Genomic DNA, 22,247 nt, shown 5'->3' on the forward strand with positions numbered 1-22,247 from the left:
GCGGTGCTGTCACCGAGGCGTAAGAGCAGAGGACTGGACAGGCGCTGCCCCAGACCAATACAGAGAGGGAAACTTTGAAGATGGACGAGGTGAGGAGTCACTAAAGAGCGAGCTCCCCGAGATAGGGGGCGGTACCCTGTTGACAGGCGTATACTCTAGCCAGTAGAATCGCGACGCCCTCATGACCCCGCCTTTTAACTCATAAACATCTAATCAGGTGAGCGATGGGGGCGGGTCAAAGTGAAACTTTAACCAGTACTGAGAAAATTCGGGACTTGAATGGCAGGCAAGGCGGGGTTGAAAGAGGCCTTAGGAAGGCCGCTACTGACCTTCGCCCCTCCCCTGGGATTTGGCGGGGCCTGCCTCTGGCGCCCCGCCTTCTATCACAAATTCGCGGACGTGAAGGGAAATACCTCTCCTAGGGACCCGGAGCCTAGGAATTTAAGCAGACCTCACGTCGGTGCTTCCTCCTTCTAGTGGGGCCCCAGAGCACAGGAATTTTGGGGATGGCCCGCCGCAGGCTGAGATGTTTTTTTGGTGAGCTGAGACAATGGCAACTCCAAGAAGTGGTAGCTTGGGGAGGCTTTAGCCCCTTTATAATAATTTTTCATACAGACGATTGATATATTCTGAATCGCATGTAAATGTGAATAAGTATCTTTAGAAAACTTTTCTGTTTGTGATATGGAACAAAAAGAAAACAAGACGAGGGCTTCCCTGGTGGCGCAGTGGTTGGGAGTCCGCCTGCCGATGCAAGGGACTCGGGTTCGTGCCCCGGTCCGGGAGGGTCTTGCGTGCCGCCGCAAAAAACAAAACAAACAAACAAAAAAAATGGTAAAAAGAAAACAAGACGAGCTTACTGGGAAATGCAGCGTCAATGCGAATTACCTTGGAGCCCACTTCCAACCATACTGCTGCTCCTGAGCCCTAACATTGAAAATCTGGAACTGGAGCCTTGTGTGTATGTGTTATGTGATACGTGTGTCTGGGGGTGGGGTGGGGGAGATGCTGGTTTAGGGGAAAGTGAAGTAGGAAATACATAAGCCTCACTTTCCTCACCTGTAAAATGGGGGCAATAATTCCCACTTCACCCACCCGCGGCACTCTCCCAATTGCATCACAGAGGTCGAAATGGAGTGGGGTGGGTAGCCCTGCATAGAGTGATTAGGAAAAGGGGTCTGAAACCTATTATCACATGCACACATTCATATTCTCTCTCACACCATTCTTTCAGCAAATATGCAAAAGTAAAGGAGGAGAGACATGAACTATAAAACCAGGAACTTTTTTTTTAATCAATTACAAACTAAATTACAAATAATGTTAATAGCAAGAACACTCAAGGACAAAAGGTGGGAGAAGAGAGACAAAAATCATAAAAAAGAAAAAAAGCTTTTTTTTTTAAAACATTTGCATTACAAACCCCAAGGTGCACATGGCAACAAATCCCCACCGATTCCCACTTAAAAAACTGCTATAACCTGAAATATAAATATAATTGTTCATCCTTCTTTTAAAGAAATATTTTTTTCCCAATGTCCCCACTCAGGCACAGCCCTAAAAAAGTGTCAGCATTCTCAAAATGAGGTCTTAACCTTAACTTTCACTCCTATGGGCTGGCCTTCAGAGGGAGATGGAACCTAGCACCTGAAGAACTAAGAATCTTAAAAAGAAGAGAAAAATTGAAACATCTTTCACTTGCCTCATAAGGCCTCGGTGAAGCACAGTCCCTGACCCAGAGCCTCCCAGACACCCCTTGCCTGTAGGAGGACAGGCAAGAAGATAAGGAGCAATCATTTCTACTGCAGCCCCAGCAGGACTGCAGAGACTGGGAGTCTGAGACAGGGAGTCTTGAGTCTCCCAGACTGTTAGGTGAGATGAAGCACTAAAACTAGGGTATAAACTGGTTGGATCTATTTTTTTAACCTAATTCTTTAAAACAGCCCCCTCGCCATGTTTTTGTTTTGCTTGGTTTTCAAAAGTTCCAACTTAGTGCCCCTGCTATCAGTTGGCCTTACACAGGGCTGTGGGAGGTTTGGGGTCTCTGTCACCTGAAACAGAGAAAATAATAATTGCGGAGCTTTCAGAGACTGGGATGGCAAACCCTATGTGGAGGAAGGAGAAACAGTCTTTTTTCTTTTTTTTTTAAATACCATCCCTCCTAAGCAATGACTAAGAGGAAGGGGAGAGCATGGTGCAGATTAAGTGCATGTAATATTGACGCTTCCTTTCAATTTCACCTATTTCTCCCCTCCACCCTCTCTCCCCAGAGTTGGCTGGCTAAGAGGGGCAGGTGAGTGCTAAGGCAGCCAGACAAGATCAGTGAGCTAAGAGCCCTGGGCCAAGCCAGATCATGCCCCCACTGGAGAGGGTGAGACTGGGAGTAGGGGCTTGAGAAAGCCATCAGAGTCGAAGGTGAGGTACTGGCTTGGTCACATCCTGGAAGAAAGGGTGAGCCAAAGCTGCCTTTGCTGAAATCCGCTTGTTGGGGTCGTAGTGCAGCATTTGCTGGAGGGAGAGATGTATGCTGACGTCAGTAATGTGATAATGGAGTAAATGGGCAGCAGGTGTTTTGAGAAATCAGGAAACAATTCCTTTCACCCAAGGCAGAGTTCCCATTTCCCTCCTTCCTGTATCTAATGGGTGCACAACAGCGAGAGGGAAGCAGGGGCTAGGGAAATGCTGAGACCAGGAGTCCAGGGCCTTATTCTTCCTTCATCCTGGAAAAACCCTGCCCTGGGGGAGTGAATGAGAGGAAATGGGTGCCTACTCCCCACTCTCACCGATAACAAGCTCCGTCCATCTTCATCCAGGGGGGGCACAACTTTGCTAAAATCTTGCCGGGCCCACTTGGGGAAACTTGGCTTATAATCAGGCATAGAAGTAACTCCTGGCCAAACCACCTCATCTGGGGTCCCCAGAGTCCGAAAGATCCGGAAGAGTTGGTCGATCTCAGAATCTCCGGGGAATAGGGCCCGCCGGGTCACCTGAAAATGGGGAAAGAGGAAAAGCCAAGACCCACATTGACGTCAGTCAAAACTGCCCACTGGATAATGGAGGTTCCCACAGGCAGTGGAAGGTCAGCAGGGCCCGATGACTCCCTCCCCAGGGCCTTTCATGGGGTCAGTCAAACAGAGCCTGAGACAATGAAGTCCCTTTATCTGTCTCCTTGCCCCCTCCTTCCTTCCCCCAACCATGGCTTTGCAGATCCCCAAGGCTGGGTGGGGCTGGGAGGGGGTGAATGTCTGGGGTGCCACTGACATGTAGCAAAGGGATCCCAAGCCACTCACGGGGTGTGGGGTAGACACTGCGGTCATCCCCCCTCCTTGTGATGCAGCCACTTCTAGATAGGAGCACAGCGGGCAGAGACTGTGTCTTCCATTTCTTCTGTGTTCCCCACAGCACCTAGCATGGTGCTGGGTACACACTAGGTGCTTAACAAATATTTTTTGATGAATTGAGAGACGAATATGGGCAATTGTAAAGTAATGCACTGGGGGATAAATGCACATTATATATATGGGCTAATGGTCTCCATGCCCCCAGTTACAACCCAGATAAGGGACCATAAAACATACTGCTGATTTGATTTGAAAACTTAGCTCACTCCACTGTTGTATTAAAGGGGATGAGAGCTCCCTTATAAGGCTGGGCCTCAGGGATCCCTCAATCTGAAAAGCCAGAGGTTGAGGGGGGATGTGATCTAAGTCTGCAGTTTAAATAAAAGGTGTGGGTAAGGTGAACACAGTTGGCCTCACCACATTCCTAGTGCCCTACAATAAGGTCTACAGGCCAAATGAAGGGGACACTAAATGGAACTCATTTTCCCAAATATATGCAGGTTAAAGCTAAAACAGTTGCAGAAATGATTTAGCTCAATTCAGAGATAAGATATGTATACTGCATGCTAAACCTGTTTGAGGATATCCTAACATTGTGGTTGACATCAGGGATGACAGTCTTATCCTCTCCCCACCACCCGCTTTGTGCTACTCTAGAGGAAGGACCCTGTGATAAGAGAAGGGCCATGGGTCTAGGCCAAGAAACAGTTCTGTCGTTCTTGAATGTGGGGAGGAGGGGGCTGGGTAGAACTCGGGCATGCTTCCATACCATCTCAGCAAAGATGCAGCCCAGGCTCCAGATGTCCACAGCTGTGGAGTAGTATTTGCAGCCCAGAAGGATTTCAGGTGCTCGGTACCACAGAGTCACCACCTGAGGACAAGCATAGGAAGGGGAGGGGTGGTGTATGGGGCATGAAGATTCCCACATCTCACTTCCTCAGGACTACTCTGCTAACTCAGCTTCTTAACAAGCAACTTCTTTCCCTCCATCCTTCCCTTCCCTCTGATTTCCCCTAAGTAAAATAACTGGGTTAGCCTAGTTAGCCTAGTCCATGGTTCTGGGGACCATATTTTCTGAACCCCCAATTTGCAACCTTCTTGGAAAACTTGAGGCAATCGGTCATAATTTTAATGGTGTGCCATCCAGCTCTCCTGGCTCGTTATCTATCAAAATATGAACTCTGTGTATACTCTAAGACCTCTTAGGGTGTCAGAGATACTTTCCATCTAGTGAGAGAGAAACTGCTGGCCAGATAGTTACTAAAAATGTTGTGAATGTCTCTGTTAACACCTCCCAGGAAATTCAGAGAAGACATGCAGAGAGGGACTCACCTCGTGGGTGTAAGTACGAACAGGGACTCCAAAGGCTCTGGCTAGTCCAAAGTCTGCTAGCTTGATGGCCCCCTCTGCGTTGATAAGCAGATTCTGAGGTTTGAGGTCTCGGTGCAGGACCCGATGAGAATGGCAGAAAGCTAGGCCCTGGAGCAGCTGGAACAGATAGCTCTGACAAGGGGAGAGAAAGGAATGTGTTTTTCCATCACCGTGAGAAGACTAGGGTCTCCTCTGTGCCTCCATAGTTCTACTAAAGCCTTCACTAGTTAGATAATAATTCCATGTTTATAAGCCATTTCCCTGATTGGACTGCCATCCCAGTGAGAATAAGGATCAGGTCTTATTCAGTTTTGCATTTCTTTTCCATATCCTGTGTTCAGCACATTGAAGGTGTTCAATAAATGTGTGTTGGATAAACCTTTGTTGATAGATTGAAAGTAGCTCTGGGAGTAAAGAACCCAGAAAAACAGACAATAGAGACTCACTGGCTATTTCTCCCACCAAGCAGGTGGAAAGGCTTTTTGGAGGCGTCTACCAAGTGCCCTCCAGTCCCATTTATCTGAGTTTCATCTCACCTTCCACCTGAGCTGCTAAGCTGACTCACTAGAGTTTCAGCTTCTTTGATTCTCCTGCCCAGCCTTACGGTTAATAAGTATAATGAGCAGTGAAGGAGCCACAAAAAAGGTATGTGTGATTGTGTGTGTGTGTGTGTGTGTGTGTGTGTGTGTGTGTGTGTGTGTGTGTGTGTGTGTGTGTGTGGGGGGATGAGGACTGGGAAGGAAGCTAAGATCACAAATCAACACTCAGTCTGGATTGCCTGCCTTCAGTCCCCCCAAGACATGCCCATGTTGGGAGCAGTTGACGAGAAGGATTACCTTTATGAGGGGAAGAGGAATGCCAGTGAGAGCAGAGGCATCCATGAATTTCTTGAGATCCTGGTGCAGAAACTCAAAAACCAGGTAGAGTTTGTTTTCTGTATGAATGACATCCAGCAGCCTAGAGAAGGGAGGTTCGGGGATAAAGGTGAGGGAGAGAAATGCCCAGACAACACAAACAGAAGGCATCCTCCTTTACTGTCAGAGCACCTCCCAGATACATACTTACTTGACAATATTAGGGTGGTTAAGCTCCTTTAGCAGAGATATCTCTCGTATGGCAGTACTGGGTACACCCTCCGTCTCACTTGGAGAAGTTGGGAGAGCAGAGATGGGAATGTGGTTACAAATATTCCTTTTCCCCCAGCCCAGTGATTCTACCCCACCCCCTGCCTCCCCACAGAGACACCACCCCAGCATCCCCTAGGAAAGTGAGAGAAGAGAAGGGGTGCTTCAGGGGTTAATTCATGGATGGACAGGACTGGCTTTTGGACACATTAAGGTCATTATTTCTTCTTTGCCCAGGGTTAGGTTAGCAAAGCCTCCTGGTGAAGGTGAAGAAGGTAACAGGTTAAAAAAAAAAAAAAAAGGGGGGGGGGGGGAGAAAGAAACTTAAAAACACTATATTCTTGTTTACTTAAAAAAATAAATAACATAATTTCCTTCAAGCCATGATGTTGTAATAGGGACTGGATTCAATCTTCAACATCAAAAAAGAAAAAAAAGGAAAGGGGGGGGGGAGTAGCAGCACCCAGCCTCTCTAGAGGGGCCAGTGAGGTTCAACTGCCATTCTTTTGAAAGGGGGAGAGAATTCTAAGATGAGGGTGGGGTTGGGGCAGTGAGGAGGGCTCGTCATTCAAAAAGGTGCTCTTTACAGCTTACTGCAAAACCCAGCTCCACAGGGAGTCCTGGAACCCCCATCTCAGAGGCCTCCTTCCTCTTCCTAAGTCTTTCTGACTGTACATTTGGGGGCATCACCCGCCTTTAGGGAGGAAATTTCCCATGGATTCTACACTACCCTATAGTCTCCCCCGGGAAACCCTCTACTCATCCTTCAACCCACCTCTCCACTTCAAAAGAAGTCCCTCCCTGCTACCTTCCGGTCCCTGGATGGCCACCGCCGGTTGGGGTGGGGGTAGGGGGCACTCAAGGAGCTCCCGAGTAAGGAGTCCCGGGTACAGAGGCCACTCACGTGTCCAGGCGGATTTTTTTAAGCGCCACCACTTCTCCCGTCACCTTGTTTTTGGCTTTGTACACAACTCCGTACGTGCCCTCTCCGATCTTTTCCACTTTTTGGAAGTTCTCCATGAAGCGCTAGCGAGTCGGGTCAGCCCGGCCCTGGAGCGGGGGCCTGGGAACCCTGCAGAAAGCGGCACCCAGCTCTCGGGGGCCGAGGAGGGGAAACAGGGCCCAGTGCCGTGGCCCCAGGTCGGGATGGAACGCAGTGTATCTCTCGCTCTTGTCAATTTGTCCAACTTGAAACAATGTTACCGCCTTCCCCCAGTTCCCTACCGCCACCAGAAGCCCCGCCCCTCCTTCCCGCGTTTCCATGGCTCCGCCCCCAGATCTTCCTATTGGTCAACGTCAGAGCGGGAGGGGCCAGCCCTGCGTCCCTCTCTGCAAACGACCACGACCCGCGCAAGTTTGGTTCCGAGGGGCATTAAGACAAGTTTCAACGTAGGTGGGGAGGCTGAACACCTTTTTCCAAGTATCTGATTTGGGACCGAGTTTCCTACCTGTGTCCTGAGTCTATAGGGATTTCCTGATCTCTAATTCTCCGTTTTCACCACCCCTAGGAAAATGTGTATTGACCTAAGATTGAATGCCACCTGGTCCAGGGAGCCTCCTCTGAAAGCAGGAAGCTGGGAATCTCATTGTAAGGGTCTCCCGGGCCTCGGAGGAGTCGTTGCCTCCGTCTCTCAGCCTACCCCGATACTGTCTCTCTTTGATTTTGGATACAGGGTCACTGCTTCTACAGTCTTTTTGAGAGGTTCCTGGTTTGACTCACAATAAATTGATGAATCATGTGTGTCCGGTACGTGTTTTGTTTTGTAGTTGCCCTTCAGTCAGTTCTTTCCACGGGGGGATGGAGTGCTCTAAGATGAGCGTGACCCTGTGAAACCAGAAACTGTCACTGAGTAGCGGGACGTCCAGGGACCAGGATCCCTCCTCAGTTCTGCCTTTCTCAGGTCCTCCTGCTCCTCCCAGGCCTCCCCTGCAGGGAGAGGGGGAAGGGTTATGTAAATGAGCATCCGTTTCTTATATAGGGGCTTGTCCTACGCCCTAGCGCCTTTAGTTGATGGAAAGAAGAACAGGATGGATCTGGTGCTGAGAAAATGCCTTTTCCATGCGGCTGTGATGGGTGCTCTTCTGGCTGTGGGGGCCACAGAAGGTGAGTGTGGGGTGTGTGGACATGAGCAAGTGTGAATTTGGGGTTGCACACCTGCTCTGGTTTTCCCCTCCCTAATGGGAGATAACCAGCAATGCTTCTGGCATCTCCCACCCATTTGATTTAGTGAGGACATGGGCAACTGAGCTCCCTCCCCACATGAAGATTTGGGACTCAGCCTGAAAATAACTCCATTTGCTTGGAAGGGCAAGAGAATAGTGGGTCTTTGTGGCCCTAATTCTGAGACCCCCTGGGCAGTGAGCTGGAGTGGGGGCTCCAAGGGAGTAAAATGAGTGGGAGACTCTTTTAGGCAATGTCTCAGGCACTTGGGATAGGGTATTTAAAGTGAGGAGCAAGAGAATGTATTGGATAGAGGGTAAAGAGGCACAACATCCCCTCTTTGGGATGGGCATAGGCGAACACAGCCCAGGCTTTTGTTCTGGGGCTGGGAGAAACAGGCAGAGGGGTCTCAGCTGAGCATCACATGAAAGAGCTCTGGGGGATTGGGGCCTCGTGACAGGAGCAAGGGCGGGTGGTGGTGGTGAGAAGGTCTGGAATGTCCCGTGCTGCTTTGAGGAGGGAGGGTTGGGAGTGGAGAAAGAATGGGGCATCTTATAATTCTCTCGCTCTCACGGTGGGATGCTCAGTGGGATGATTCCAGATCCTCCCCCAGCAGAATCAACCAGGTTTCTGGTACATATTAGAAACGGAGTGAGGATAGTCTCTGCTGTGCTGAAATATCTGCATCATATTCCAGTGCCCCCCTTTCTCTAGATCCCTGGTCTCACAGACTTCTAGGAAGTTCTCCTTGATCTGACTTCCCTCATTCATGGTGCAGTTTCAAGTCTTTTTCTTTTACTACGTTCCTTATTATACTCTGGAAACATTCTGTTCATATATGTCCACCTGAGGCTCTTAAAATATTGTGCTTACTTTTTGGATCCTGATTTTTAAAATCATAAGAAGACATTTTTAGATATTCATGAAATTTTGTATGGACTGGTTTCAATAATTTTGTCTAGTGTGAACTAGCATTGTGTTTATTCAAGAAAATATTTCTTCTTTACAGATACATATTGAATTTGTACGGTTTTAAATAACATTATGTCTGGGATTTGCTTGTGAATGCTTTAGCCAGGGACTTCCCTGGTGGTCCAGTGGTAAAGAATCCACCTTCCAATGCAGGGGTCACAGGTTAGATCCCTGGTCGGGGAATTAAGATCCCACATGCCGTGGGGCAACTAAACCTGCACACCACAACTACTGAGCTCGCGCGCCTCAAGGAGAGAGTCCACGTGCCACAAACTACAGAGCCCATGCGCTCTGGAGCCCCCGCATCCTGGAGCCCACGCACCACAACTAGAGAGAGAAAACCTACACGCCACAACTAGAGAGAAGCCCGCATGCTGCAACAAAAGATCCCACATGCTGCAACTAAGACCTGACACAGCCAAAAAAAATAAAGGAAGGAAAGAAAGGAAAGAAAGAAAGAAAGGAAAAGAAAGAAAGAAAGAAAGAAAGAAAGAAAGAAAGAAGAAAGAAAGAAAGAAAGAAAAGTACAGCATTAGAAATGAATACTCTAAAAAAGAAAATTAAATGCTTTAACCAAAAAACAAGCCAACAAAGCAAATGTGGCAAAATGTTGATAGTTGTTGGATCTGGGTGAGGCATGTGGAGAGCCATTTTTTCTTTCAGACCTCTCTCTTGGTCAGTTATAATAATTTTGTTTGTCCCCACTCCCAGTTTCTACCTGCCTCTGGTCCATCCTCCTCACTGCTTGCTGAAGTGATCCTTCTAAAACACAAATCTGATTATATTCAAAAAGTTTTGAAGGGTAAATTATGTGGTATGTGAATTATATCTCAATACAACAAACAAAATCTTCTGAGGTGGACTTGCCTACAGGATAAAGGCCAAACTCCTTCACCTGGCGCTCAAAGCCCCCACCCCATCTTCTTGGCCTCATCTCTCACGGTGTACCTCAACCACACTACTAGTGGTCCCCTATCATGCCATGTGCTTCCACACATCCATGCATCTGCTCATGCTGGGCCTTCTGCCTAGAATGCTTTATGCCACTCCTCATCGGATCCTTCCCAGTCTACCAGAGTGGAATTAATCTGTTTATTCTGTCATTTTGTTGTACATCGTGCATGTTTATTATGGCTCATATTAAGCAATGCCTTGAATTATAGTAATTTATGTATATGTCTATTTCATCTACTTTAACCTGAATCTCTTTAGGACCATTTCTTTTTCATTTCTTAAGTTCTTTGCACCTAGCACAGTGCCTGGTACATGGTGGGTATTGGGTAAATTAAAATGCACTTTGAATGTGAGAATGAGTGACGTGACATGGAACACTGTGGTCCCCTGAGAAGGGAGTATTGACCTGAGGGCCCTCATTATACCTTCCTTTTAGGACCCAGAGACCCGGACTGGCTTGGTGTCTCAAGGCAGCTCAGAACTAAAGCATGGAACAGGCAACTATATCCAGAGTGGACAGAAAGCCAGGGGCCTCACTGCTGGAGAGGTAGGAACTTGGCAATTTCTGGGGAGGGTATGGTGGGAATGGGGTGGGGAGAGGAGAGGAGCAAGAACTGGGTTGAACGTCGGTTGAGAAGACAGAAAGGGAAAAGGCATATGGGGAGGGGAAAAGCCAAGGAGTCCCAGCTAACACAGCTGCCCTTTCCAGGTGGCAAGGTATCTTTGAAGGTCAGCAATGATGGGCCTACATTGTGCGGAGCAAACGCCTCCTTCTCTATTGCCCTGCACTTCCCTGAAAGCCAAAAGGTGCTGTCAGATGGGCAGGTCATCTGGGCCAACAACACCATCATTAACGGTGGGTACCACTCCACTCCAGGCCTCATTCCCAGGGCTCAGCTCATGCCCCTTCTCCTTCTTCTTCTTTTTTTAAACAAATTATATATGTAATTAGATTAGAAAACACAGACAAAGCACAAAGAAAAAAAAAAACTGTAGTCCCCAAAATGGGGGACAGAAGACCCAGTGGATTTAGAAGTTGGACAGACTTGGATTTAAACCTGTTACCAGTATGTGATCCTGGGCAAGTCACTTAATTGTTTTGTGCTTCCATTCCCTTAATCTGTAGAATAGGGATGATACTACTTTAAAAGGTTGTTGTAAGGATTAAAATGTAATAATATATAAAGAATTTAGCATAATGCCTGCCCTAGCCTACAGTAAAGGCTCAATAGATGTTAGCTGGTGCTGTTATTTTTACTTTTATCCCACTAGCCAGAGCAAATCTTTCTAAACATTTTGATACATTTCCAATCTCTTTCTCTCCACTCTCTATGTATATACTTACATAGGTATCTTTTTTTTTTTTTTGGCCGCTCAACATGGAGGATCTTTGTTCCCTGACCAGGGATTGAACCCATGCCCCCTGCATTGGAAGAGTGGAGTCTTTTAACCACTGGACCACCAGGGAAGTCCCTACAAAGGAATCTTTAATTATAGTTTCCATTCTCCCCACTACCACCCACAGTGGGTTATATCAAGGAGAATATATTTTGTAGCTAGGGAGTATTCCCAGAGCCCTGCTCTGGGAGCCATGTTATAGGTTTTGGTATATAATAAGGAATGCCAGCATTTGAGGGTGACTTTGTATCTTCCTTTCAGGGAGCCAGGTGTGGGGAGGACAGCCAGTGTATCCCCAAGAACCTGATAATACCTGCATCTTCCCCGATGGGAGGGCCTGTCCGTCTGGCCCTTCACCTCAGAGAAGCAGCTTTGTTTATGTCTGGAAGACCTGGGGTGAGAGACTCCCTTCTCTGGCCTGTCACCCACACTTGATTCATCTCTTCCTACCTGATCCCTTTTCTTTTGGTCCCACCCCTAAACCCTGTGAGTTTCCCTAATCTTCACCTCCCCATGACTCCTTCCACAGCACCTAGCTAACTCTATTATACTTCTTTCTGGGAACCCTTCTCCAATTACAGTCCCATCCCATGGAACCCCTCGTTAGGACTCCTTTCCTGCCCTCATAGACAAGCTTCCAAACACCCTCTGAAATAACCATCCTCTCAATATATCTCCTGACCTTCTTTCTCTGGTGCCCTGTCTCTAACCCTTCCCCAGTCCCCTTTGACCAGTAACCCCCTTCTCTACTCTTCTTTCCAAAAACCTCAGGCCAATACTGGCAAGTTCTGGGGGGCCCAGTGTCTGGACTGAGCATTGGGACAGGCAAGGCAGTGCTGGGCACACACATCATGGAAGTGACTGTCTACCACCGTCGGGGGTCCCAGAGCTACGTATCCCTCGCTCACTCCCGCTCAGCCTTCACCATTACTGGTAAGGACTTAGGAAGGGACAAGGCCAGTCTCAGGGCAGGAGGAGGTGGGAAAGCTTGGCTGGGCAGGAAAGGGGAAAGAGGAAATGATGTGTAGGGGCACCTTATAGGGGCAGAGCCAGGAAGACATGGGCAGAGGAATGTGGGGCTTGGAGCCAGTGAAGGGCCAGGCAGCTTGGGGTTAGAGGATGTGGCTGTGAAAGAAGAAGCTGTGGCCCAGACCTGGTTCTCACCTTTTCTGGCTCCAATCTCAGACCAGGTGCCCTTCTCTGTGAGCGTGTCTCAGCTGCAGGCCTTGGATGGAGCAAACAAGCACTTCCTGAGAAAGCAGCCTCTGACCTTTGCCCTCCGGCTCCACGACCCCAGTGGCTATTTGGCTGGGGCCGACCTCTCCTACACCTGGGACTTTGGAGACAGTACTGGGACCCTGATCTCTCGGGCACTTGTGGTCACTCACACTTACCTAGAATCTGGCCCAGTCACTGCACAGGTGGTGCTACAGGCTGCCATTCCTCTCACCTTCTGTGGCTCCTCCCCAGTTCCAGGCACCACAGCTGGGCATGTGCCAACTGCTGAGGCCCCTGGCACCACTGCTGGCCAAGTGCCTACTGCAGAAGTCATAGCCACTACACCTGCTCAGGTGCCAACTGCAGAGCCCTCTGGAACCACAGCTGTGCAAGTGCCAACTGCAGAGGGCACAGGTACCACAGCTGGCCAAGTGCCTACTGCAGAAGTCGTGGCCACTACACCTGCTCGGGTGCCAACTGCAGAGCCCTCTGGAACCACAGCTGTGCAAGTGCCAACTGCAGAGGGCACAGGTACCACACCTGAGCAGGTACTAACCTCAGAAGTCATAAGTATCACACCTGCAGAGATGCCAACTGCAGAGGCCATAGGTACGACACCTGAAGTGTCAACTGCAGAACCCTCTGGAACCACAGTTGCACAGGTAACAACTACAGAGCTGGTGGAGACCACAGCTGGAGAGGTACCCACCCCTGAGCCTGACAGTCCAGATGCCAGCCCATTCTTTTCTACAGAAGGTATTACAGGTAAGAGGGCCAGTATGAATGAGGTTCATTGAGGTGGGGGCATTTGTCACAGCTCTAAAACCTGAAAGACTTACTCTGGATCCAGATGTTACCCAGTCCTTAGCTTACCAGTGGAGTCCCTTCAGAGTCTTCACTGGTTTTAAAGCCCCCCAAGTCCCTCTTAATGGTATGGAAGAGATCCAGAGTTCAGGAAACCCGGGTCTTCTCCTAGGCCATGGGGAGAGAGCTTGTTGCTCCTCTGTCTCTGAAAAGAGCTGTTCCCTAAAGTGAAGGTCAGGGAGCAGTCTGTGATCATTTACATAATACTTATATCTCATTTTCCGATTAAGTGTAAATGCATAGAAATCATTCCCAGTTTCTAACACCATCATTTCCCACTTCTGGATTCCCATCCCAAAGTAGGTTTACCTGGAATTGTGGTAGAAACACTGAAAAGGGAGGAATAAGATAGTGACACTATAATGAGTTAACATATGTCAAGTGTCTAACCCTGGCACAGTGTGGGGTGTGATAAACATTTGGGATTTTTAAAACCCCAGCTCTACCCCTAACTGTGACTCTGGGGCAGTCATTTCTCCTCCTGGGCCTCAGTTTCCTTATCTATAAAATGAGATTTCCCAGCTCTTGCCTGATTGCAAGCCTGGATCCAGTAGCTCTGGCTCTACCTGGAAAAATGCCTGCTCGGCCTCTGTTTCCAGGTGTCATTTGTCTCATGACTTTGCCTCTTCAATCCTCTCCTGCCAGGCTCCCAGAACCCCCTGCTGGATGACACAGCCACCTTAACCCTGGTGAAGCGACAAGTCTCCCTGGATTGTGTTCTGTATCGATATGGCTCCTTTTCCCTCACCCTGGATATTGTCCGTGAGTCTTGCCTACTTTGGGAGCTGGTGGAGGGAAGGCGTGTGCTGCTTAGGGCTGCCCAGTGGAAGCACACCCTGGAAGGAGTTACTCACCTGAACAAGAATACCCAAATCCCATTTGAAGGCATGAGGACGGGATCGGGGAGGTAGCCCGAGGACCTTCCTGTCCGTGGGCCTTTGGGGAGGACTGGTAGAGGAGTCCCAGACTTAAAACCTTGCAACTTTGCAGAGGGTATTGAGAGTGCTGAGATCCTACAGGCTGTGCCATCCAGTGAAGGAGATGCATTTGAGCTGACTGTGTCTTGCCAAGGCGGGTGAGTGTCCCACTGGTTGCCCCGAGAACTCTTGGGTTGACTGCTGCCCTGCTCTCTGGTGTCTACTGTTCCTTCCCAGACTCCCTGACATAAGCTGACATCTCTCCCAGGCTACCCAAGGAGGCCTGCATAGACATCTCATCGCCAGGGTGCCAGCCCCCTGCCCAGCGGCTGTGTCAGCCTGTGCCACCCAACCCAGACTGCCAGCTGGTTCTGTACCAGGTACTGAAGGGCGGCTTGGGGACCTACTGCCTCAATGTGTCTTTGGCTGACGCCGACAGCCTGGCAATGGTCAGCACCCAGCTTGTCATGCCTGGTAGGTACTTGGACAAGAGGTCGGATGAAGAAGGGGAGTGGTACAGGATATGTGACAGGAAGCACATGCTGACTATAGCTATGTCTGGGATTCTGCCTGTAGGTCCAGAAGCAGGCTTCGGGCAGGCTCCCCTGTTCTTGGGCATCTTGCTGGTATTGATGGCTTTGCTGCTCGCATCTCTGGTATATAGGTGAGAGCCACACCATGCCGCTCACACCCCCTTATCCCTTAGCACCACCGTTCATTCTTCCTCAAGGCAAGAAGGAACCACCACCCCCCTCGAGAAAGCATAGTGTCCAGGAAAGAGCCCAGATTTGGAAGTTAAACAGGTCTGGGCTGCAGTCTTGCTGGTGGGATCCTGGGGAAGTAGTTTAACCTTTCTGAGCCTCTGAAAGGGAGGAAAACTGACACCTGCCCTGTGAGGCTGTTGTCAGGACTCTAGACAATGGGCAAAGCACCTGGTTCTGAAGCAAGAGTGCAATAAATGATGATCTTGATGATTTTTGTTATGAATAATATCAAGAGTGGAGAAGGCTGGGTGAAGTGAGTTCTCCACCTGCATGAAGGGCAAATCCCTAGGTCTGGGGTGCCAAGGGCCTCAAAGCAGGGAAGCTTGTAGGGTGAGAGGGGAATGGACAGAGGTTACCACAGAAATAAGAGAGGATGAACTCTGTTGGTGAGAAGGAGGGGAAGGAGCCAGGATCAAGGCCAAGGAAACCTGGGATATGATTTATCCTCTTGGTTGGAGAAGCACAAACAGGCGGCCATTGACTACCGCTAACCAGTATCCCTGCTTTTCTCCCAATATCAGGAGAAGACGTACGAAGCAGGGCCCAGCTCTCCCCCTTCGCCAGCTGCCACCTGGCAGAACCCAGTGGCTACGTCTGCCCTGGGTCTTCCGCTCTTGCCCCATTGGTGAGAGCAGCCCCCTCCTCAGTGGGCAGCAGGTCTGAGTACTCTCACGTGATGTCATGATTTACCCAGCGTGGACAGCAATGCCTATCTTTTCTCCAGTCTTCCCTGGGAAACTACCATTGCCTGAAATAAAGACTCAGAACCTGGTGCTGTTATTTCCTTACTTCTGGGAGAATCTATGTCAATAAAGGAGTGGAGGTATAAAGGAAGGAGGTGTACCACTTACTTAACAGATATCCCAGTGGGAAAAAAAGTCATTTTATTTAGATGAGGCACTTTCAATGTGTTGTTTGTGATGTGTGTGTGTATGTGTGTGTGTGCACATGTGCATGGGGAATAGTGGAGATGGTGCAGGATAATAAATACTGTGAGGGTGAAGGAACACTCCCCTGAGCTGGCAGGAGTGTTTGGCAGCAATGTACAGAGCCTAGGGAGTAGAGTCCAGGCACAAGGAGGTGGGCTCAAGGCTGGCTTGGTGGCTGAGATGTCCCCCCTCAGCATAAGAAGCCAAAGAAATTGGAGGAGCGGGGGGGTGGGCCCATGAGCATGGGCATCTGGTTCCTGTGGGTAATCTTGATCTGGAAAGGAAGGAGGCGCATTCAGAGATAAGACCTAGTGCCTTGGGGCTGGAGCAGCAGAGATTTGGGGGAAAATCTGTAGGGTTCAGGGTGGGTTGCCAGGGTCCTAGAGAGGCCATGGTAGGAAGGCCAGGGGCTGAGAAATCAGGATTTGGGAGGAAGGGTGCACAGGGGAACTTGAGGCCTCGGCAGGAAGTAAAGAAGCTGTGGAATGGAAATTTAGGATCCACAGAGCCTGGGGGTTCAGTTTTTGGCAGGCATAGGCAATACTCACTGTACAGGGTGTCTGCATCCAGGGTTCTCCATCAATTTGCATGGGGAGGGTTCTTGTGGTGCTGTGTGAGGTCAAGGCAGATTGGTGGCAATTTCTTTATCAACCGAGTACCAGAGCTCTGTTCTTAGGTTGGCCTTGAGACCCTTTGTTACTGAGGAAGGTCTGGTACAGTCCCTCCCCACCATTCCCATACCCTTCTGCTTTCCTGGTCCCACTCCTTCCCTCAGAGCCCCCAGCTTGAGTTTTCCTTACTGGAAGGTGATCTCAGAGCATTTGGCTAGCCGATGTCCAGCATTCTTGAGCTTGGTATAGATCTGGCCCATCTCAATTGCACCCTCCAGCCCTACTACTTCCAGCCGCTTGTCGCTTAGGTCTGGGGGGGGTGGGTGGGAAGAAGGGAGACAGGTTTTGTAGAAGCAGGGTTCCTCCAAAGAGAGTCACACCTTCTCCTTAGTCCCCCCCCCCCCGGGAGACAGGTTTTGTAGAAGCAGGGTTCCTCCAAAGAGAGTCACACTTTCTCCTTAGTCCCCCCCCCCCCCCACTCAGCTCCCAAGGCTGCTCCTCTTACCTGGTACGCAGGTTTTCAGGATATCAGGGTCGGTGATCACTTTGGCTGTAGCACCTAAGGCCTGGTTGATCCCGTGGATATCGCTGTGTGGTCTCTTGGTGTCACCCCAGAGATTGGAGCCCCCATGAGTGCTCGGGATGTTTAGCACTGCGATGCCTTCTAGGGACAGGTTGCTCAGATCCAGTGGCTTCCCACAGATCTGAGGGGCGGAGAGCACAGATCCTTGCCTCACGGCATCGTGATGGACGTGAGCGCTCCCTCCACCAGATAACACACTGGGAAGACTAGGATTTGGAGGTTTGCAAGAGGTGGAGGGAAGTAGGGACTGGTGTATCTTAAGAACTTGGGAAATCGGGATTAGAGGGCAGGGAGGTCGGAGTATAGGTTCAAGAATATGAGAAGTTCCTGAGGGCTCCCGTGGAGGGAGAAAGTAAGATATAAGGGGCTAAAAAGGAGGTGGGGTTGGCTCTCGTCACACCCACCTCAACTGTCAAAGATTCCTCCAGCCTTTTGCACGTTGAGAAGATGGATTCAGAAGTGGCAAATTCGAAGTACCATAGCTTGTTTTTCATTCTGTGTCGGCCCCAACGCCAGGCCCAGGAGGGAGGGGACAAATTACACAGTGCTGGCACAGGTGGGCTAAGTGACAGGGAAAGGCATCAACCTCCCAACTGCAGTCCCGTGGGGAACAGGGAAGCTTGGTTGAGGGGCTTCCTAGAGGTGTCACTGCCCGTCTAAGCACTGAGTCAAACTTGGCCACCACGTGGTCCCTGCTACTGTGTATGCCCACACCCGCCCCCTTTCCCTCACCTGCTGTTGAACTTCTCAGGATATTTCTCCCGCATGATGTGAAATCGGTGAGCAATAGAGGCATCCTGGGGAGTCCAGGGCATATGAGATCAGAGGCTGCCTCGTTCCTCAGCACAGAACCCTCTCTCTCTAACTCTCCAGTTTGGGCGTGATACGTCCCACATTCTGTTTTTTTTTTTTTTTTCGTCCCACATTCTTTTCTTGCAACTCACACCACTGTGCCCACTTGTGATTTCTGTGTCACAGCGCCTTTACCCTCTACCTTACTTTTCTGCCCTCCTCCAGCCTCTGCCTGCTTAACCCCCACTTCCTCCCGTCCCCCCCATGCCCCACTCCACTGACCACACCAATGGAAAAGTAGTTATTGATGATTTGAAAGGGGACTGGGTCACTCTTTTCTTCAGTTTGTTGGGGTATCACCTCCACAGACCATCGATCCATGTGTACCACCTTACTCGTCTCTAAATCCTTGAGGATCTTCCCCAGATTCTGTCCCTCATACCCTAAGGATGGTATGAAGACAGGTTAGCACTGAACCCTGGGTCCCAAATGGACCTCCTCTCAGCTCCCAGATCCACAGATTCCCAGGGATCCTCTGCCCTGGTTCTGCAGATCCTCCAAGCCCTAAGCAGTGAAAGGGCAGGGTGTTCAGCCATGGCTCCCATGGACCAATCTTAAGGTCAGACTCTTAATGACCCTTTTCTCCACACTGTCACTGTCATGGAGGGTGAAAGTTCCCAATGTGTGTGCGCATCTAACAATAATGCCAAAGGTCATTTGGAAGAGTAAAGAAAACAGCCAGGAAAATGAAAAGTGCTGAAAAAGATAAGTGATGAATGGGAATAATCTCTCTCTTTCTCTGACGCTTCCTCTCCCCATTCTACCAGATAGAACACAGTATAAAGCAAGGGTATCAAAACAGGGTAATAACTGGCACAGTGACTGGAATAAAAAGTTCAATAGTAAAGAACAGAGTGCCCAGAAATAGACTCAAGTACATAAGGGAATTTAGTATATCATGACATTTTAAATAAATGGGGAAAGATAGATTATTCAGTAAATGGTACTGGATGTAGAAGTCACCCCTTACACTAAAATAAATTCAAGATGGGTCAAAGAATTTAAATGTAAGCAGAATTTGTACTAGCAGAAAACATGAGTGGATGTTTCATAATCTTTGAGCGGAAAAAGCCTTTCTAAAGCATAATACAAAACTCAGAGCCAAACTAGAAAAAGACTGATAAATACAATTATATGAAAATTAAAAACTTCTGAAATCAAACAGAAATAAAGCAAATATATTTGGAATTTTCAAAATTGCCACAAAATAAACAGAAATAGTTCTGACAAAAAAATAAATAAAAAGACCTAACCAAGCAAACAAACAACTTCTGTACAGTTAAATAAACACATACCTAAATAAAAGACAAAAGACAAACTGGGAAAAAATATCTGTAGCACACGTAACAGACTAACTTCTCCAACATTCAAAAAGTGCTTACAAATCACTATATTTAAAAAGTCAGGGGGACTTCCCTGGTGGCGCAGTGGTTAAGAATTTGCCTGCCAATGCAGGGGGCACAGGTTCGAGCCCTGGTTCGGCAAGATCCCACATGCCGCGGAGCAACTAAGCCCGTGCGCCACAACTACTGAGCCTGCGCTCTTAGCCCATGAGCCACAACTGCTAAGTCCATGTGTCACAACTACTAAAGCCCATGCGCCTAGAGCCTGTGCTCTGCAACAAGAGAAGCCGCCGCAATGAGAAGCCCGTGCACCACAGTGAAGAGTGGCCCCTGCTTGCCACAACTAGAGAAAGCCCGCGTGCAGCAACAAAGACCCAATGCAGACAAAAGTAAATAAATTTAATACAAAAATAATAACACCATTAAAAAAAAATTAGGGACTTCCCTGGTGGTCTAGTGGTAAAGAATCTGCCTTCCAGTGCAGGGACCTCTGGTCTGGGAACTAAGATCCCACATGCCACGGGACAACTAAGCCCACGCACAGCTACTGAGCTCATGCGCCTCAGCTACAGAGTCCACGTGGTCTGGAACCCACGCACCACAGCAAGAGAGAAAACCCGCAGGCCACAACTAGAGAGAAGCCCGCGCGCTGCAACGAGCGCTGAGAGGAAAGATCCCATGTGCCGCAATGAAGACCGGAGGCAGCCACATAAATATTTTTTAAAAAGTCAGTAGAAAAATGGCAAATAACTCAAACCAATCACAGAAGAAATACAAATGGCCAATATTCATATTAAAGATGCTCAATATTACTAATAGTTAAAAGAATTGTAAATTAAAATTGTAAATTAGTTAACTTTTTGTGCCTATCAGATTGACAGACTATGAAGAGACTGAGAAAACCAAACGCTAATGGGATTATTAATAAACTGGCACTAATTGCTGTTAGTTGGAGCATAAATTGGTATTTCATTTTTGGAAGACAATTTGGCAACTTTTACCAAAACGTTATCAAATTTTATCAAAACATATTCTCTGACACAGCAATTCCACTTTTAGGAATTTCTCCTACAGAAACAAAAATCCACAGAGATGGATGTGTAAGGATTTTTGCTGAGGTACTCTGTAAAACAGCAAAATACTGGAAACAATCTAAATGTCCACCAGGAGGGGAAGGTTATATAAATTATGCCAAATCCATGCTATGAAATAATGTGCAGCTATTGAAATCAGAATGAAATCCCTATGTAGTATCATGGAAAGTTCTCCAAGACATATTCAATGAAAAAAGAAGTCCCAGGACAATGTGTGTAGTATGATCCCATTTATGTTTGTTTAAAAGTTATGTGTGTGTGTGAAAACAGGAAAATGAGTGCAAATAGGAAACAGTTATCTCTGGGGAGGAATGTGGAATTTGGTGATGGGGTAGGGAAAAGGAAACCTGTGTGTGAAGACTCACACATTTTACTTTTTAAAACCTTTCACAGTGAAAATGTACTGATGCATTACTTGTGTAATTTTTAAAAAATAAAATAACTAGGGCTTCCCTGGTGGCGCAGTGGTTGAGAGTCCGCCTGCCGATGCAGGGGACACGGGTTCGTACCCCGGTCCGGGAAGAGCCCACATGCCACAGAGCGGCTGGGCCCGTGAGCCATGGCCGCTGAGCCTGCGCATCCGGAGCCTGTGCTCCGCAACAGGAGAGGCCACAACAGTGAGAGGCCCGCATATCGCAAAAAATAAAATAAAATAACTAGTAAAATATGTATACTCTTTGAGCCAGCAATTCCACTCCTAGAAATCTCTTCTAGAGAAATTCTCACATCTGTGTGCAGAGATAGACTGCAGTATGGTGTGTAATAAAAAACTGAATGCTACCCAAATGTCTATCAATATGGGACTAGTTAGGGAATTCCCTGGAGGTCCAGTGGTTAAGACTCCACGCTTCCACTGCAGGGGGCACGGATTCAATTCCTGGCTGGGGTACTAAAATCCCACATTCCGCGTGGTGCAGCAAAAAAAAGAAAAGAAAAGAAAAGAAAAAAGTCTTCACTTCCTCACATTCCATCAATGGTTCAATCCACTATAATTTGCCTTTCTCCATACCACCCTGCTGAAACTCTTTTGGCAAAGATTGCCAGTGATTCCTGCCAAAACCAATATATCTTTAGCTCTCATTTTAACACACAAAACTCCTCACTCAGCCTCTAAAATACCACTAAAGTTACAGAGGACCTGTTCTGTTTTTTCTTAGTCTCTGTGGTAAGAAAACAACGGCCTTTCAGAGATGTGCACAACCTAATCTCCAGAATCTGTGCATATGTTGCCTTAAATGGTGAAAGAGACTTTGCAGATGTGATTAAGGATTTTAAGATGAGGAGATTATCCTGGATTATCTGGCTGGGCCCTATGTAATCACAGGGCTCCTAATAAGTGAAAGAAGGCTACAAGAAAGAAGAGTCATGGAAGGAGATTTGACAATGGAAGCAGAGCTTGGAAGGATAACATTGCTGGTTGGAAGGGGGGGATATAAGCCAAGGAATACAGGCAGCCTGTAGTAACTGGAAAAGACAAGGCAAGGGATTCTCCCCTAGAGCCTCTAGAAAAAATACAGCCCGGCCAACATCTTGATTTTAGCGCAGTGGAAATGATTTTGGATTTGTACCCTCAAGAACTGTTAAGATAATACATTCGTGTTGTTTTAAGGCACCATGGTGATTTGTTATAGCAGCAAGAGGACACTAATACAGACTCCTTTAATAATTCATCTTCTTCTGTTCAACCCTTAAATAGGGTGTTTACCAGGATCCGGCTGTCCTTATCCACTTTCTCTTCTTGCCTCTTTCCC

The 22,247-nt window shown here is 48.2% G+C and overlaps 3 protein-coding genes across 12 annotated transcripts in view; 1 reads left to right on the forward strand and 2 right to left on the reverse strand.

Annotated features, from left to right (window-relative positions):
- Positions 1-1,923: 1,923 nt before the first annotated feature.
- On the reverse strand, positions 1,924-7,094 carry CDK2 (cyclin dependent kinase 2). Of its 4 annotated transcripts, XM_007467748.1 has the most exons (8): positions 6,741-6,856; positions 5,778-5,855; positions 5,549-5,669; positions 4,674-4,844; positions 4,111-4,212; positions 3,291-3,434; positions 2,784-2,987; positions 2,404-2,508 (listed from the first exon to the last, which is right to left on the reverse strand). In XM_007467748.1, the coding sequence occupies exons 1-8, from the start codon at positions 6,854-6,856 to the stop codon at positions 2,404-2,406; spliced, it is 1,041 nt and encodes a 346-aa protein (XP_007467810.1). The 4 variants fall into 4 exon arrangements, with proteins under 4 accessions (XP_007467811.1, XP_007467813.1, XP_007467812.1 ...); XM_007467749.1 differs by lacking the exon at positions 3,291-3,434 and having other exon boundaries at positions 1,924-2,508; positions 6,741-7,094; XM_007467750.1 differs by lacking the exons at positions 3,291-3,434; positions 4,111-4,212 and having other exon boundaries at positions 2,403-2,508; positions 6,741-7,094.
- Positions 7,095-7,844: 750 nt separating this feature from the next.
- Positions 7,845-15,816, forward strand: PMEL (premelanosome protein). Of its 4 annotated transcripts, none has more exons than XM_007467754.1 (12): positions 7,845-7,940; positions 10,360-10,470; positions 10,633-10,779; positions 11,583-11,717; positions 12,093-12,254; positions 12,507-12,953; positions 13,071-13,304; positions 14,049-14,165; positions 14,394-14,478; positions 14,589-14,794; positions 14,897-14,984; positions 15,606-15,816. In XM_007467754.1, exons 1-12 carry the CDS (start codon positions 7,865-7,867, stop codon positions 15,745-15,747), a joined length of 1,950 nt encoding a protein of 649 aa, XP_007467816.1. In that variant the 5' UTR covers positions 7,845-7,864; the 3' UTR covers positions 15,748-15,816. The 4 variants fall into 4 exon arrangements, with proteins under 4 accessions (XP_007467816.1, XP_007467814.1, XP_007467815.1 ...); XM_007467752.1 differs by having other exon boundaries at positions 7,865-7,940; positions 12,507-12,985; positions 13,064-13,304; positions 14,873-14,984; positions 15,606-15,747; XM_007467753.1 differs by having other exon boundaries at positions 7,865-7,940; positions 12,507-12,985; positions 13,064-13,304; positions 15,606-15,747.
- Positions 15,817-15,935: 119 nt separating this feature from the next.
- The window catches only part of DGKA (diacylglycerol kinase alpha), a 26,270-nt gene continuing 19,958 nt past the window's right edge, over positions 15,936-22,247 (reverse strand). For 3 of the 4 annotated variants that reach the window (XM_007467760.1, XM_007467758.1, XM_007467759.1), the window contains 7 exons: positions 18,282-18,442; positions 17,940-18,004; positions 17,612-17,702; positions 17,130-17,328; positions 16,814-16,934; positions 16,562-16,622; positions 15,940-16,287 (listed from right to left, as the gene is read on the reverse strand). In XM_007467760.1, coding sequence (XP_007467822.1) covers positions 16,204-16,287; positions 16,562-16,622; positions 16,814-16,934; positions 17,130-17,328; positions 17,612-17,702; positions 17,940-18,004; positions 18,282-18,442 — 782 coding nt within the window. In that variant the 3' untranslated portion in view covers positions 15,940-16,203. Of the gene's footprint in view, positions 16,288-16,561; positions 16,623-16,813; positions 16,935-17,129; positions 17,329-17,611; positions 17,703-17,939; positions 18,005-18,281; positions 18,443-22,247 lie in introns of all 4 variants that reach the window. The other variant, XM_007467757.1, reaches the window with a different exon arrangement.

This window comes from Lipotes vexillifer, unplaced genomic scaffold (genome assembly GCF_000442215.2).
Source record: "Lipotes vexillifer unplaced genomic scaffold, Lipotes_vexillifer_v1.1 scaffold387, whole genome shotgun sequence".
NCBI lineage: Eukaryota > Metazoa > Chordata > Mammalia > Artiodactyla > Lipotidae > Lipotes > Lipotes vexillifer.

Coding starts and splice junctions, on each gene's coding strand:
- CDK2 (XM_007467748.1), bottom strand. CDS start 6,856: ATGGAGAACTTCCAAAAAGTGGAAAAGATCGGAGAGGGCACGTACGGA. Junction 5,856..6,740: donor AAAAAAATCCGCCTGGACAC/GTGAGTGGCCTC, acceptor AACTTCTCCAAG/TGAGACGGAGGGTGTACCCA. Junction 4,845..5,548: donor TTCCTCTTCCCCTCATAAAG/GTAATCCTTCTC, acceptor TCCCCTTGTCAG/AGCTATCTGTTCCAGCTGCT.
- PMEL (XM_007467752.1), top strand. CDS start 7,865: ATGGATCTGGTGCTGAGAAAATGCCTTTTCCATGCGGCTGTGATGGGT. Junction 10,471..10,632: donor GGGGCCTCACTGCTGGAGAG/GTAGGAACTTGG, acceptor TGCCCTTTCCAG/GTGGCAAGGTATCTTTGAAG. Junction 11,718..12,092: donor TTATGTCTGGAAGACCTGGG/GTGAGAGACTCC, acceptor CAAAAACCTCAG/GCCAATACTGGCAAGTTCTG.